The sequence below is a fragment of the Kryptolebias marmoratus genome, linkage group LG15, assembly GCF_001649575.2.
Source record: "Kryptolebias marmoratus isolate JLee-2015 linkage group LG15, ASM164957v2, whole genome shotgun sequence".
In the NCBI taxonomy this organism is placed as follows: domain Eukaryota; kingdom Metazoa; phylum Chordata; class Actinopteri; order Cyprinodontiformes; family Rivulidae; genus Kryptolebias; species Kryptolebias marmoratus.
The window spans coordinates 14,251,506-14,267,672 of record NC_051444.1 but is presented as its reverse complement, the minus strand read 5'-3'; the positions used below and the strand labels follow the sequence as shown (position 1 = coordinate 14,267,672).

The 16,167-nt window shown below is 37.6% G+C and overlaps 1 protein-coding gene across 1 annotated transcript in view; it reads left to right on the top strand.

Annotated features, from left to right (window-relative positions):
• The window catches only part of igdcc4 (immunoglobulin superfamily, DCC subclass, member 4), a 46,780-nt gene that overhangs the window by 14,347 nt on the left and 16,266 nt on the right, over positions 1 to 16,167 (top strand). The window contains exons 2-4 of the mRNA XM_017423646.3: positions 1,512 to 1,826; positions 10,148 to 10,289; positions 12,480 to 12,613. Of these exons, the coding sequence (XP_017279135.1) occupies positions 1,512 to 1,826; positions 10,148 to 10,289; positions 12,480 to 12,613 (591 nt within the window). The remainder of the gene's footprint in view (positions 1 to 1,511; positions 1,827 to 10,147; positions 10,290 to 12,479; positions 12,614 to 16,167) is intronic.

Sequence of the window (16,167 nt, the reverse complement as noted above, 5' to 3'; positions counted from 1 at the left end):
CTCAAAAACAAAATGACCTTTTTTATATTTAAAGCTATATCCTTACAATGTAATGTGTTCTACAAATAAGTGCAGGCTTTTTCTTTAGAGGGACTCAACACTCAAGTCGTTTATTGTCGCTCTAACTGCATTCAGCAGCAATGGTCACTGAGTTTCAGAGTGCTGCTCATAAATCAGCCTTCGGGTTTGTCGATATTTGAGGTCAGGCTGTTTCGGCTCTTTCGACAAAATGAAGAAAAAATACATTTTCTAAGCACCCATACTTGACTTTATGCTCCTTCAAGCCTGGTGGCGCTTAAATGCCATCTGCCAAGTAAATATTAAATGTAAAAAGGATTTGTTTGCAACATAAGACAACTCACTCCAGAGCTCACATGCCATCAAGAGCCTCTACCAGTGTGAGGGTACTTTAGTCAAAAAATAAATTAAATCATTTAATCTAACAAGGCAAAGTCATGGCTATGTCAGTGTTAGACAAAGGTCACTGCCGAGCTAAACAAATGCATTATAAATAAAAACCTGGAAGTGCAGGTTGTGTTTCCATGGATTTCTTTTCAAAACATTTCTTTGTGTGCTGTTTTCAAAATAACTTTATTTAAGAGATAATCAGTACAAGCATTTCTGAGAAAACAAAATTCGAAGCGTTTGTAAACTGAACCATTTTAAGGTGCCAAAGTTCCTGTGAAAGTTTAATTCACCAAAACATGCACAATAAAATGTTTTTTTTTTTTGTAGCTTTTATTGAGTTATGTTTTTAATGTTTCTACGGGATTCTTTTCTGATATACAGTCAAAAGAAAAAGGTCCGTCTGAATATACAAAATTGTGCACATTTTTACTTTTTTAGTGGGGATATTATATAAACAACAAAAATATTAATGGCTGTCCAAGTTCATGTGTGGTATAACATATACCACTCAACCATGAATGTAAAATGCATTTATTTACATTTAGAATTTGATATTTCAATAATGTGGCATTTTAATGTCATATAACAAACCAATCAGTCAATCGTGACAACATAAAATTCCCTGCCAGAAATATCTTTGACTGTATGCAGAGCTTATCTTGCAGCAGCTCATTATCTCTTCATGCAGTTGCACCAATCTCATTTCCAGACCTCCTTACCCCCCTCCTTCACTGTGTAGGGTCTTCTTTCTGTCCCAGAACTCTTTGAAATGCACTATCCTTATTCATCCATGCTGCCAACAGTATTGACTCTACTGAAGTTCAGCTTTGAAAAAATAAATTGGCAAATGCTGAGACTGATAAGGCATACAAAAATAGCCAGTTTGATAAACTGCCAAAATGTGTGAAAGAGTTAAAAAAAAAGGTTGATCAATGAGTGGAAAAGTAGTGTACTATTTACTCTGTTGGACTGTGGTAGTGTTCATAGAGTAAAAAGAGGTTTCTGCAGTAAGATGCTACAAAATGTAAGAGTTTGAAATAAAAATGAACCTGGTGTTGGTACAAAGCTCAGTTAACACTTTTTGTTTGTTTTGCTCTTCACAGAAAAGCTTGTTTCAGTGGAGCTGAGCTGTGGTGCTGGGCCCAGTCATGTAGTTTTGGAGCCAGGTCTGCCCCTTTTGCTGGACTGCAACCTGGGGGCCAGCGACACACCCTTCAATGTTACCTGGCTCAAGGATGGCCAGTCGCTGCCACTGGAGGAGAGCAGCTATGTGCAGTTTTTGGCCAATGGATCCCTCCATCTGCTACCCACTTCCTCAGGCAGTGATCCTTCCCAGAAAGTGGAGGGGAGTTACAGCTGTGTGAGCGCCAGCGCCCACGGAGCACTGACCAGCCGGACTGTGAATGTGCAGCTAGCAAGTAGGTGTACAATTTTTTATAGACAAATAATGGTCAATTTTATTTTTTGTTTTTTTTTCCAAATTGTGGCAGCAAAATATTGAGCCAAAATTAAGAATAGTTTGCTTCTCTAAATTTTGCAGATCACTGATTAAATGGAGATGAAATCCTACATCAGAACCTAAAAAAAAAAATCTCAAAGTAGAGATTGGCTGTGAAAAAGTCTTTGTTCACTCTTTGTCTGATACTATTTACTGTACTTTGCAACATTGTACTGTCTGGTTAAAAGAAATAGAGGTGGCCACCAAAGTCAAAACCTAAGTTAAAATGGCATTTCTTGAGGGAATGAATATCGCTCACCACTTTGCATAGCAAAGTTTTAAACAAAGATCTTGTGTGAATCTCAGAGTATATGTTGGGATTGACTCAGCTATTACAACACTATATTTTACCTCAGTATCTCTGAAATTGTTGGAGTTATAGCCATTTTTGTTTGCTTTTAGAGTGCTAGTTAAAAGAGAGAGAGAGAGACTTGTGATCTCAGTTTACACCTAGAGAAATTGATTTAGAAATATGATTTTTTAACACAAATTGTGCAACCCTAACTGGTAATACTGAACTGCTTAAAACAACAACAGCAGTTTCTATACTCTTGTCATAAAAAAAAAAAAAAAATTCTTCTGTGCATGCCATGTGGTCCATAACTCCTTCCATCCATTTAAAACCTGCTTGATCCTGTTCAAGGTCACGAGTAGCTGGTGCCTATGTCTAGCAGTGAGAGGCAGGGTACATCCTGGACAGGTCCCCTGTCCATCACAGGGTTGATCCACAAATTACCTTCAGAAATTACAGTGGTAGTTGCATCTAAGTGTTGTATCACAACCATAGCTTACCCAGGTCTATGCTTAACCCTCCCAGGGCCTTCGGGTCAATTTGACCCAAAGCTTCAAGGGCTTCTCTACCACTCTTTATCTCTCTCGCTCTCTTTTGAAGGCTTCAGGAGGGTTAATATAATATAATAAATATAATAGTAATGATGGTAGTAACCAGGGCATAGTAATCCTAGTAAGTTTAATCAAAAACATCTAGACGTTTTTTGAGGTAATGCTAGTGTCACTGCACAAATGTTAATGTGTCTGTATGGGTTTAAATGGGACACATTAAAAATAGTTGTAGTTTTATTCATTGTAGACTTTAACCACTCAGTTAAGTATGATACGCACACATCCAATCTCAGACTTGACATGCTCAACTGTCTTCTTTGGTCTAGTTCAGGGCTTGGCAATCCTGGTCCTCGAGAGCCACTATCCTGCATGCTTTACTTGTTTCCCTGCTCCAACACACCTGATTTGAATCAATGGGCGATTAACAGGCTTCTGCAGAACATGAAGAAGTAATTTAACCATTGAATCAGGTGCATTACTTCAACAATGCTTCACCAATGAGAACATGACCAGAGACTAAATTTAAATCTAAGTACAGAAACACGTGAAGACAGATCACACCGAAACAAGACTCAAGAAGGTCATGAACACAGAATTCTTGAAGACAAACAGAACTACCAAAACCATGAAAAAGCCAGAACCACAAGAACAGAACACACAGATTTAAAGAAACACTAGAGTTACAAGAACACACAGGAATACAGAACTCATAGAAACACAAGAACCATGAACAGAAACACAAAAACACGAAACAGATCCACAAGAGCCGAACCCACAGCAATTATGAACAGAACTCCAGAAACAAATGAAAACAGATCTACAAGAACCAACAAATACACAACTAAGATTACTGAAAAGAAAAAAACAAAACTCAATCAGAAAAAAAAAACATAAGGAAAACAAAACAAAACAAAATATGCAGAGCCTCACACAACATAGTTCTAACCTTTAAAGATTGATCCCTCATTGCAGTAATCCAGTGATTTGTTTCTACAAAGCTTTTGGACCACACATGTATGATCAGCTTCAAGTTCCTTGCTTTGATTAGATTTTATGTCCTGTAAAGGTTTACAAGTATCCTGGGATCAGGTTCACTTTTAAACAACACATATGTTTTGAACAAAAAGGAAAGGTTTGTGGAAATGAGTTAAGGTAACAGGAAAGTGGTGATATGATGCGTCAGAGGACAGGTCACAGTTTTGTCTCACCAGCTAGACCACTTTCTCCCACACTCCTAAGTGCCGGTCTTTATTTAGTCATTACCTTTGTGTAAGATGAGACACTATTCTCTGTGGATGCCCCTTCTTTTGTCAGCTGCCACATGCTTATTTATGAGCAGCTCTTGTCTGAGGGACAAAAAGCACTAAAGGAAAGAGAAGCGGGGGTGTTGGTTGGATTGTGGGAAGGTGGAAAAGCTGCAGAGAGTTTGAGGTAATGGTGAAAGTTAGAACTCTGAAACCACTAAGACTGGCATTCATTGTGCATGTGTGTGTAAATCTGTGAATATTTTTTGAGGTTTTAGAAGCTGCGAATTAGAGGGGATCAATGTGAAAATGGCCAAAACCAAACTGTATTAGAACTCGTCCATGTTGAAACTTTTTTTTTTCTTAAACTTTGTTTTGTTGTCGTTGTTTCTTAAAATATCCTTGTAAACACAGCATCATTTTTAGAAATGACTTCATCCACATGAAAACACCGAAAAGGATCCAAAGCATTTTAGTGGCTATGTCAGCCCTGTATGTGGAGCCGTAACATTCCTACAAAAACTACACCAAAAACAGGAAACAAGTCGTGGAGTTAGGTTAGAGGTGGAGCTATGACAAAAGGTTTCAAAACGTTTTGTTTTTGCAAAAGTGGCATTTTTAAGATTTTTTCACTCTGACACCCATTTTAAAAAGAAAGTACAGTTTCAGGGTTTTTAAAATGTCATTTTAGTGTACAAGGCAAAGAAGGCAAAAAAAAATTGGTGATGTTGAAAGGGTCCCTTGTTTCTAACTGTAGACCTCTTTCACAAAACACTTCAAAGCAGGACTGAGATGCCTTCTGACCATCTTGGTGTGATTTGTGGAAGTAATGAGGTGTCATAGGGGGGTTTGAGGTCAACACACTTCTGATACACATCTAAGCTGCCAAGAGATGCAGTAACAGGTTGACTATGGGCACTTTCACAAAGCAGTTCAGAGACATGACTGCAAAGGCCAGTCCATCTGACTGTTCATAAATCACTAATCGAGCTGACCACCTCCCACATAGATGTGAGCTTAAAGAAATAAATCAAGCTTCACAGAATTAAAGACGCGTGGGCACTGTTTCTACCTCACTTGGCGGCTCAAAGACACAACAGCGTTTGGTTGGCTTCAACTCCCCATGCCATCTTGGTCCATTCAGAAATCACACCGAGATGGTCAGAAGGTGTTTCAGTCCCAGCTTGAAATGTTTTGTGAGCCATTCATATGAAAGAGGAAGCGAAATTCATGGCTTCATGATGTGAAATGATGATGACAGACGGTCTGTGTGACCAGCCAGCAACACATGCACCGCAATATACTCCATGCCTATTTTGGTTCCACGATGCTAGTTTCATTATTGAATGTGCACAGCTCTGTGGGATGTGAGCGGCTTGATTGGTGATTTATGAACAACCAGAGGCAACTTAAAGAGGACCTTGTTTTTGCAGCTATATGGCAAAACTGTTTGTGAAAGAAAATTGTCTCTTCACAAGCAGGAACATGATTGAAAAGTAGCCGAGAACACATCTGTGAAAACACATTCGAAAAGCCACCTGCTCCACTTTCTCTGTCACAATCTATGTAGGAAGAACGTGCCTAAGAGGCAGAGAGACATCTGAGGAAACCGCTCCATTCTCTTTAAACACTAATTTTAATAAATAGGTTTTCTGGCTTTCCAGTTTGCAGCTCTTTTGTTTTCCTGAGAGAATTGATAGAGAGTCTTCAGCATTTTTGCAGAATATAAATAAAGCTGGGTGGCAATGTTGAATAATCAGTATTTTTCATCATGTGACACCTTAGATGAATTTCAAAATTTCCTAATTCTTGAGCTTTCACAAACCACTCACATTTTTATGGTCAGATGCACCTGTTCAAATGTATCTAAGATATAGGCATTTCTACATTGAAACTTTTTTTTATTGAAAATAGTAGAAGGCTTTCATTTGTCAGCATTAAAGGGCATTTCTGCATGTGTGTCAAAACTGATCGAGCTGCATGTGTTGTCCAGTATCTGTTTAGGCCTGAGGTTTGCTTGATGAGCTTTCACAATCTCAGCCTTAGAGCTGGGCAGCAGAGAGGTCACGGGTGGAATTATCTGCTTGCACAAGGGGAGGGGAAAAAATGCTGCAATCTGATAGCTGTGGGGCCGAAGAGTGGGGCACATAAAGAGGGACAGACAAAGACAGAGAGGGAGAGTCGGGGTAAAGTCAAAACAAGCCCGAAACAAAAAAAAAAGCACTGAAAAAGAAGGATTAAAGAGAGGAGAAAAATAATTTCTTTAAATTACATTGAAGGGTTAATCTTTTTTTTTTTAAGTGAGTAAACAGATGCCTGAAAACCTTCCCTAACTTAGAAATACCCTGTTGCTAGGAAACAATTGGGCATATTTTTTTGACTCCTGTGTCTTGGAACGTGACCTTTAGCTGGGACTGCTACATTTAAAAATTACCCCGTGTGTCATCCCAACCTCAGAACTGTCAGCTTTTCACTGTCTGAGAGAGTGATCTTCATGTTTCCGGTGGGACCTGCCATGGAATTTCATCACGAGCCCTGGGAAAAGACTAATATAATTATGCTTTGAAAGAGCAGAGGTGGGGGTTCAGCCAGTCACCATTGTCCCATCGCAGCATGGGCAAAGTGCCTTTTTTCCAACCCTCTGCCCCTCTCCCCCTCCTTTCATTTACATTTGCTACTGTGCACTCTTGCTTATCAGCTGTCATTCACCCCCACGTGCACGCATCCGCAAACAAGATGCACATGGTGATCCTGTAATGCAAACCTAATGAGTCGATGAGTCTATAAGCATGGAGGCAGGCGCTGGACTGATTACTGAGGTTAAAAGTACAGGAGCCCTGCACCTCCACTCCGACCGGCACCTGTGCGCACACTCACCCACACTCAGTGAGTTTGGCATCCTGTCAGGTGCTGGCACACGTCATGTGTGGCTCTGGGAGTTGGGGTATCACACTGTGGAAGGTGTGGAAGTAGCAAGGGTTAATCATCAACGTCTCATGTGAAGCTTACTGCGCAGGCTTTTTCCTGAATGAATCAGATCCTCTCTGTTACTATTACCACACGTGTGTCGAGCTTTGTGTACTCACAGAGAAACGTTCATCCCTCAGAGCAGCAGAAATGGCTGTTTGTTGCTAATGCTAACATTTAGTACGATATAGGAAGACAATAAACAAGTTTGTTTCAAAAACAAGAAAATTTGTTCGTGTCAAGCTCTTTCCTTCAGTAGTTTTATTGTCCAAAGTCTAACCCCATAAGACATATTCCCCTTTTTTGCAGCTTAAAGCAATATTTGTCTTCTAGCAAACCAGTTAACTAGTTTTCTATGAATGGATAAAAGTGACCAAAAGAAAAAAATAAATACATTGTGAAATTATTAAATGAATAAATGCCCCATTAAATAATTAAGTATGCCATTTAATTATTAAATACAGCATTAAATGATTAAATGTAACATTAATAGGAAATACATAATTAATAATTAAATGTCTCTTCTTTTCTTGAATGAGACATTTATTTATTTAATTATGTATTTTGTAGTTTAATGGTATATTATTAATGTATTTATACTTAAATGGTACATTTAATTATTTAATCGGACATTTACATTTAAATATTTCATGATGTATTTATTTATTTAATTTAGTTACTTTTAAGCCCACATAGTTTGTCTCTTGTGTTCTTACAGAAATTTCCCTTACCACTTTTTTTGGTCCTTATGTGATTAAGCTTTCTCAGAAAATGTTAAAAATTTTAGCTTGATTTTTTAATTTATTCTCCCAATCAACAATCTGTCTAATTCCATTGTATGCTTGTCATTTAAAAATGGGTCCCATTTTATATGCATTCATTTAAACGTCATCTGGACTTGAGTATCTTGCTCAAGGCATACGGCCAAAATGTGATTATTTCCACTTACTGTTAATTTGTTTGGCTGTGAAAATAAAAAATTGTCACAATAGTTGTTTATCATTTTAAATATAAAGTTTAGCAAGAAGGTAAAATCTTTTTGGTTTCATTTTTTTAAAGGGTTTGTAAGTTTGTACAATTGTTTACCATGGAGTTCCAGAAAGTTATAGGAAACTACAACATATAAAAACGGTCAGACTTACTTGTTCAAGAACAACTTATATATGTAGCTCTGCTACATATACCATATCTATTTTCATGTTTTCAGTTTGCACAAATTTGGACTGAAATATCCAGTTGTCCTTTTTTTTACCTGGTTGATTTTGTGCAGGGAGCTGGTGTTTATCTCCAGTCATCATTGGGCAAAAGACAGGATACACCCTGCGCAGGTCGCCTGTCCATCACAGGTCCACATAGAGACAAACAACCATTCACACTCACACTCACAGTCACACCTAGGGCCATTTTTGGGTTGCCATTTAATCTAACACGTTTTTTTTTTGGCACTGTGTGAAGAAACTAGAGTACTCAGAGAAAATCCATGTATGCATGAGAAGAAAATGCAAAATCCATGCCAAAAAGTTCCTGCCATGAGTCAACCCCAGGACTTTTGTGCTGCAAGGTAACAATGCTAAGTGTGCCACAATGCAGCCCTGCCTTGAATTAGTTGTGCAATCATGTTCATATGGAGAAACTGTGGTACAGAAATGAGAATTTCTGATAAGCAACTAGTATATTTAGATGGCTCAAAGCACTTTGAACCGCCTTGTTGCTAAAAAGTGCTAAATAAATAAATTTGATGTGACTCGACTTTATTGTTTCTTTCTTGAATACAAATTTTACGTAATAATAGTTTTAGAATTTGGCAATTTCATTGCTGAATATGACACCAAGCTGTATAGTCTAGCCCAGTTATATCACGTAGGATTTTGCAGACTCAATGATTTGTTTCCTGATTTTCTCAGTTGTTGCTTGTCTCCTCTGTCTTCTTTCTGTGTTCCCTTTTCATTAATCCTCCCCCACTCTCTACTTCTCAGTAAGGGCTTCAGGCAAAGTGGTCGGGACAGTTCGCCTGTTTTGTTCTTTCTTCCAACAGCATGTGGGGGGTAAGAGGTTAGAAGCCCACAGACCATACTCCCTGCTGCCCTCTGCTGCTTACCATTACCTACAGAGGGAATCCTTCCCCTTGGGTGTAAATGTGTGAACTAATTTATTATTTGAGCTCTACCTAAATGACAAGAAAAAAAAACTGTATTTTAAAAAGACATTAAATTTAGTGTAATAACAAAACTGAAACAGAATGCAGGTAATGTCAGTATTGCAAATGAATGCGTGGACTGTAATTAATCATGAACTATTATTTTCCAAGTGGTATATGTTCATTGATTGCATGCTAATGGTATATTTTGCCAATTCAATAGACTTTCAGTGGCTCTGATGTCCACGCCTGGTTAAATGATAATGGTGGAAACATTCAAACACACAGAAACTGCTGTGATGGCAGAGCAAAAAAACAAAAAGCCAGGAAAATGTGGGTTAATCACAACCGATGTTGTCATTTCAGTATTCAACATTAATATTATAATCACGTTTTTAATCTCATGCAGTCCTTGTATGTAGACTCTGACGAAAAGAGGATAAATAGTCTGACATATGTGTGATTACCATTCTATAAACTGTATCCTGTTTGTGATAAGCCCCTTTAATGAAACTCTTTCAGGCGTCAGATGTCTTCTTTCTGTGATTTTTGTAAGGATGGATGCGGCATGGGTGGTTGAAGTCAACTGTTACACTTCTGAGTTGCCAAAGGAGGTAGTAACAGGGCCGAAACAATAAATGTATGAATGGAAAATCCAACATTGAGCCTTGAGAGTGTGGTGTAGGGATGACAGACAGTCTGTGTGGTCACCCAGTTACAAAAGCTAGATTGATATTCTATGCGTGGTGCACCATGTGAACTTCACTGGGTTATATGTCATATCTCCTGTGCTTCTGCAATTCAAGCTTCATTTGTTCAGGCTCACATCATCTTAGGGCATGGCCGGTTCGATTTGTGATGTAGAAGCAGCCTAAAGATGGGCTTATCTTTGTGTTTATATCACCGAACCGTTTTGTGAAAGAGGCCAACAATAAAGGTTGAGATACCAATCTGAAATTTGATTAAGTTGGGTTCCTCTACATGTCTGTTCTCAAGGACAATACTGTTTTGATGTGAATAACCTGTTAATCTTTCCTCTGGACCCTTTAGGTCTGTCTCAGTTTTATCAGGGGCCGTCATCACAAACGGTGCCCTCTGGGGGTTCTGCTCGCTTTGAGTGCCAAATCGAAGGAGTACCAGCTCCTGTTATAACTTGGGAAAAAGACAAAGTGGCCATCCCTGATGAGACAAGGTAAACTCACCTTGTATTTTGTTTTTATGAGTATGTTCACATATATTTCTCTGTTGTTCAGTAATGTGACAACATGTGCAAACTTTTATTGCAGTTAATGACATGTGAATCTCCTGCAAGCACAACTAATGAATACAATATGTTTAACTGTCACTCACCCACTGCTCATTGGGGTGTAAGATCTGGGTCAAAATTCATTAGGTATGCTTTGAATCCCTGTGCGCATAAATGCTGCAGTGATGTAAACAGGCTTAGCAGATTTTGAATGTTGATGCTAACCTTCAAAGTGGCAGCTCATTTTGAGGTGATTGCAGCTTGGTTTAATGAAATATGGAAACTACTGCTCTACGGTGTTTAAGCTGCAGTAATGTGATTCTCCATCTCTAAGATATCACTGTGGAAATATTTCGGATTTTATGAAACAACCTCTCCCGTGTTTATTCAGCTCATTCATGCCTAGTTTCAGTGATTGAACATAATTAGAAAAATTACTCTTTTTTTATTTTGAACTTTTAGTGGTGATGTGTATTTAGATTTTCCAAAGGGTTCTTGTATAACTGCTTATTGGTGTGCAATTACTCAATTGTGGCAGAAGTAGTTTGCAAACTATCAGTTATCATATTATTTTACAAACAGAAATTTACACTAGAAAAAAACAAAAGAAAACACAAGGGTTGCAATGGAGAGTTATCAGCTATTTATGTTACTTTTGACTTTCTGTCAATTTAAAACTGCAGTATAATACAATAAGAATGAGAATAGGAACAAGAAAAATAGATTTACATAATCTGTCTTTTGTACCTAACTGTGAAACCTATGTGTAATTCAGAAAGTAACGTTGAAAATGTTTACGAAAATCAGTCATTTAAAAAGCTATTTTATGTTCATTATCTTTTACATGCACTTATAAGTCATTGAGAGTCAAAAAAAAATCACATTTATTTTTATAGTTTATATTTCTCACAACTACGTGCTTCATTTATACATTATACACACAAAAACATCAAATATGCAGTCATCAAGTGAATAAATCTTGTGAATTTTGTCTAAAACAGTTTTGAGCAAAAAGTCAAAGAACAGAGCTATTTTTAAAATAGCTCTCTCTAAATATCTCAAAAGGACTTTAAAGAACAAACTCAGTTCTTAAAACAAAGAATGTCTGCGTCAGCTTTCTGTTTACTTGCAAATAAAAAACACAAATATATAAAGCCTGTAGTTGCATCCTTAAGAGTTTTTTTTTTCTTTGTTCTTTTTCACAAATAATCTCATTTACTACTAACAATATAGACATTTTGCTGTGGCCCTGAAGCCCTTGAATTTATTTCCAGTCTCATTATTCAGAGTGAACTGTTAATGACTGCTGTAGCCCTGCATGACCTGCAAACAACTCACTGCTTAGGTCTTATTGGTGGGGTACGGTTCTGCCGCCCCAGGCAGTATTAATGGCCTCTCAGTAACATCAGCCGAAGAATGGCTGATGCATCAGTGGCTTTTCTCTTCCTTTGTTCGCTCCTGCTTTAATGTATCTTTTTTCTGTCTCTGTGTTGCTATTATTCTGTGTCCTTCTCTTTTCCTGCTAACTCTCAGTGTACATTTTCTCCTCATTCATAGCGTCCAGATTTTCTCTTTGTTTATGTCTTTTCTCTTTTGAGTTTGCAGCCATTACCTTTCCTGATACACTCTCTTTCTTTATTTTTTTTTCATTACTGTTCCACCTCCTTTTGCCTTGCCTCCTTTTCAAAAGACCAATAATGGTCATGTATTGCCTATTAGTTAGTTGTGGTAAAAGCAATTAAAACAGAATGACAATGCATCGTCAGTGTCCTCGTGATTATGTTTCTATGAGTCATAAGTGTTTTGCCTGAAATGATCTGAATGGAAACTGACAGAGAACCTTAGTAATATAGATGAACTTTTCAGTCAAAGAAAAGAAATGATGATCTGCATTTTGTGACATTTTCAATGCTCAAAAAGAATATTTCATGGGTTTGCTACTGGTTTTATACATACAACTAGTCATGTCTCTGTAGTGGTTACATTTTTCCTATTCCTGGAAAATAAAGTTAAGCCTTGTGAAGATAAACCTAGCTGGATCCAAGCAGAGCCGATCAGGTGGATGCTTCATGCTTCAGGCCATCGAGTCATTTGTTTCTGTTGTCTCCCTCTATCCTGCTCTCCTCTGTGTGACAGGTTCATTTCCCTTCCCAATGGGGTGCTCCAGATTCTGGAGGTGACCAAAGAAGATGAGGGTGTCTACTGCTGTGTTGCATCCAATTCTGCCAGGAAGGATATCAGTGATGAAGCCAGACTCAGTGTCAGTACAGGTGAGGTCTGCTCCAGAGCTTTATAATCTGTAAAAAAGGCAGTTCCACTAGAAACTGATGGCTTAGTTTAGATCTACAGGTTTGAAATGCATTTTGGTTTAGTGCTGACAAGAAAAAAAAAAGACATTTGAATTAACTGTAATTCAGTGTGTATTTTTAATATCAGCATGTCATTGGTATTTGTTGATAAATGAAATAAAACTAAGTGTTTGCATTGGTCAAGACACAACAAAAAGTCAAATTTGGCCCCATGGTGGCTAATTTCAGAACTACATTGGAGAGGATTGTTTGTTAAAATTGAAATGAAGTGCACAGATGCTTGAAAATATAGTGTAAAGATAAATAGGAATTCCTGCTTAAAATATAATTTTGACTTTGAGCCACCACAAAAAAGAATACAAATAAAATCTATTCACAATAGTGGAGGCTTGATAGAGGAGGCTTGGCAAATATTTGCAAAAAAAAATGATGGAATGTTTGTCATTATATCAATGCATCTCTTAAGCCATTGATACTATTGTGATTAAAAAATGAAAAACACTGAATTTAGTGTGACAAAAATGTGGGCAGTGAATCCTTCGAAAAATCCTTAAAATGCACTGATAGTTATTCACAAAACATGTTTTTAGAAGTTTCCCTGAACTTAGACAATCATTTCCACCAATGAATTCTGCCCTTGAAACGGTGCTGCAACGTCACAATTACAAATACATGATGTGTTTAAATAGTTTAAGGGTCTAAAAAGTGGAAAACTTTAATTTTAGATCTGTTTTAGGCTGGGCAGCATCAAATATGTTGGCCTTGATCTGACGTTATTCGTCCTGTTCAATCTAAGTCAAACATTTGTTTTTCTGTTTTGTGAACAAACAGCCAAAGCTGCCATGCAGATCTCACCCCACCTTGACAATGTTCATTTTAAAAAGATTCATGGGCTAAAAGCCAAATTGGTTGTATGAACCATGTCTGATAGTAATTTTCTAATTAAGTTTTTAATTTTGTAAAGGAGAACCGTTAACTTTATGTTATGTAAGAAATTTCTTTACATTTATACTGTTTGTCCTTCAGACTGAATATTCCTTTGACTCGACAGTATCTAGATACTTTTTTTCTCTGAGTGTTTGTTGATGGCAGTCAGCCTCCATAAGGCCACTGGCATTAGGCTTACAGTTTGATTTTTCTATTTAATAAGTGTGTGGTTGTGTTTAGTTCTGTTAGTCAGTCTCCAATAAAAGCTCATTCTTTGAGTTTTATTCTTTATCTGAACTCACTGATTAAATTCTACTCTGACAAATTCAAAGTTATGCAGCTTTTATACGTTTCCTGTTCAGATTGTTTTAGTCATTGTTGGCTTCTAGGAAACAAATTTTCAGTCAAAGCTACAGAAAATGTTTAGGTCAGTGGACTGTGAGTGTTTGATTTAGTTCAGTTTAAACAAGGACAAAACAGTGGTAAGTATTAGACTAAACTCCTGCGGTGTAAGAAACAAAAAACGTTTTTGCTATAATTGCTCCTTTGCAGTTATTATTTCTGGTTAAGCTTTTTAAAGAAAGGTAAAACTTCTAAAATCACCAATACTTAGCTGAAAACAATTAAAATAGTATCGAATTCTATAATCAGATGATCTGGTTAAACCTTGAATTTCTAATTGCGTGTTGCTGATCTGCAGGTGAGTTAGCATCTGTTAGGATTTGGGTTTTTTGCTTTTATTGTCTTTATGTTTCAGTTTGAGTTTATTGTTTATTTTATTCAGTTAGTCTGGTCTTAGTTCAGTTCCTTGGGTCTTTGTTTCCTGTCATTATTCACCCCTCCTCAGTCAGTCACTTGTTTCCCTGCCACGCCCATCTCCACCTGCTCCTCGTTATCACTCACCTGTGCCCACTTCACCTAATTACCCTCTGTCTTTAAAACCCGGTCATCTCCTCCACTTATTCACTGGTTTGTTTGTCTATTTTCCCTGATGTCTGGTTCTGCTCGTCTCCTGCCCATGTCTGTTCAGTTTTTGTATTTAGTTTTCTTCTTGCTGCCAAGTCAGCCTTTGTTTTTGATTCTTTTATTTTAATAAATTAGATTTCCTTTTTTCATCATGAGTCTGCACTCTGGGTTCGCCTCCTTTTCCCCACATCTTGACAGCGTCGTTATGCCCCAGTAAGCCTTTGTTCTGGAGCTCAAATCTTGTGGGGTGTCGAAACTTAAACAATGTTCTTCTTTTCTACTTTTTTCACTTTAACATTATGCAAAACAAAAATGGTAAAATGTTGACAAAGTTTTACTCTGACTTGTTTTAGTTAGCTTCCAATGTCAACTTTTTACCATTTCAGACTACAGTTGAGAAACTACAGCTGTAAATGTAAATTAGTAGCCACAAAAATGATATTCGAAACACAGTTTGTCCTCTTTGTTGTGGAAAGACTCAGTATAGGTTGTTAGTATTCATGACTCATGTCTGTGTTTATGATTTTGCTCACCTACAGTGGCAAGAGGGCAAATATTTTCAGGATTTTTCTCAGAATGGTTAATTGTAATTAAAAAAAGCAACTCTTACACTGATTTTTGCTATGAGTGTTTACGTAAAACAGATGTCAGATTTAATGCCATTACCTCACTCAGTTTCACTGTTATGAATAGAACACATCACCACCCACAGCCACGGTTTGACAGTTTGATGCTGAGGTCGCATGCTTTCCTTTAGATGAATTGGAGAATCTGAAACATTTAGCAGCTTTGAAGCCACAGTTTAATGATTTATTGTTCTTTGCTTCATCCTCTTTTTGAGCTTCACATTGCACGCACACCCATCATATCTATCACTTTAAAGGCCCACTCTGCTATTCATTTGTTTTCAAAGGCAAACTGACCTATGCAAAGCCATATAAATAACTGTTTTGCTGTATGTAGTCTCAGTGATTAATTTAAAATGTGTTTCCTGAATGCTGGGCCACTTTGCTGAGATCATTGGCAATATAAGTGCTTGCACTCACACCAGCTGCACCTTGGAGACTGATATGCACTCAAGAAATGAGTATTTATTTAGTCCATAAACAATGTGCTTTGACTTGAATCCTTTGTCACTGTAGAGCAGAGGAATTCCACAAACTCACAAAATGCTTGACCTTTTTAGCTCTTACAAAAGCATCATTCTTCTGTGTAATCCTCTCCTGCATCTCAACCTGGAGGCCAAACTCTTTGTGCTATCTTTGTCATAAAGATGTTGCCTCCTCTTTCTTCTGATTTATTTCAGTCAGTGGTCTGAGCAGGGGCTCATCCCTGACTGCACTTTTTGTCACGAAAGGATCTTGTAAAGTGTGCACTGCTAGCTTTAAATAACATTTCAAATTGAGTTCTTTCTTGTTTTCCTAAAGATACCAACATGTCTGTAATTAAGATTTTCAGCTAGTTTTAAGCAGGAGTGGAAATTAGCACCCGCCACCGGCCAAATGCGGGTAAATATTTGTAGTGGCGGGTGAATTTGATCAACACACGCCACTGTGGCGGGTTGGCAATTTGAACAGAAAAGGTGTTATTTGTCCTCTTGACATATAGGGGGCAGTAATGTG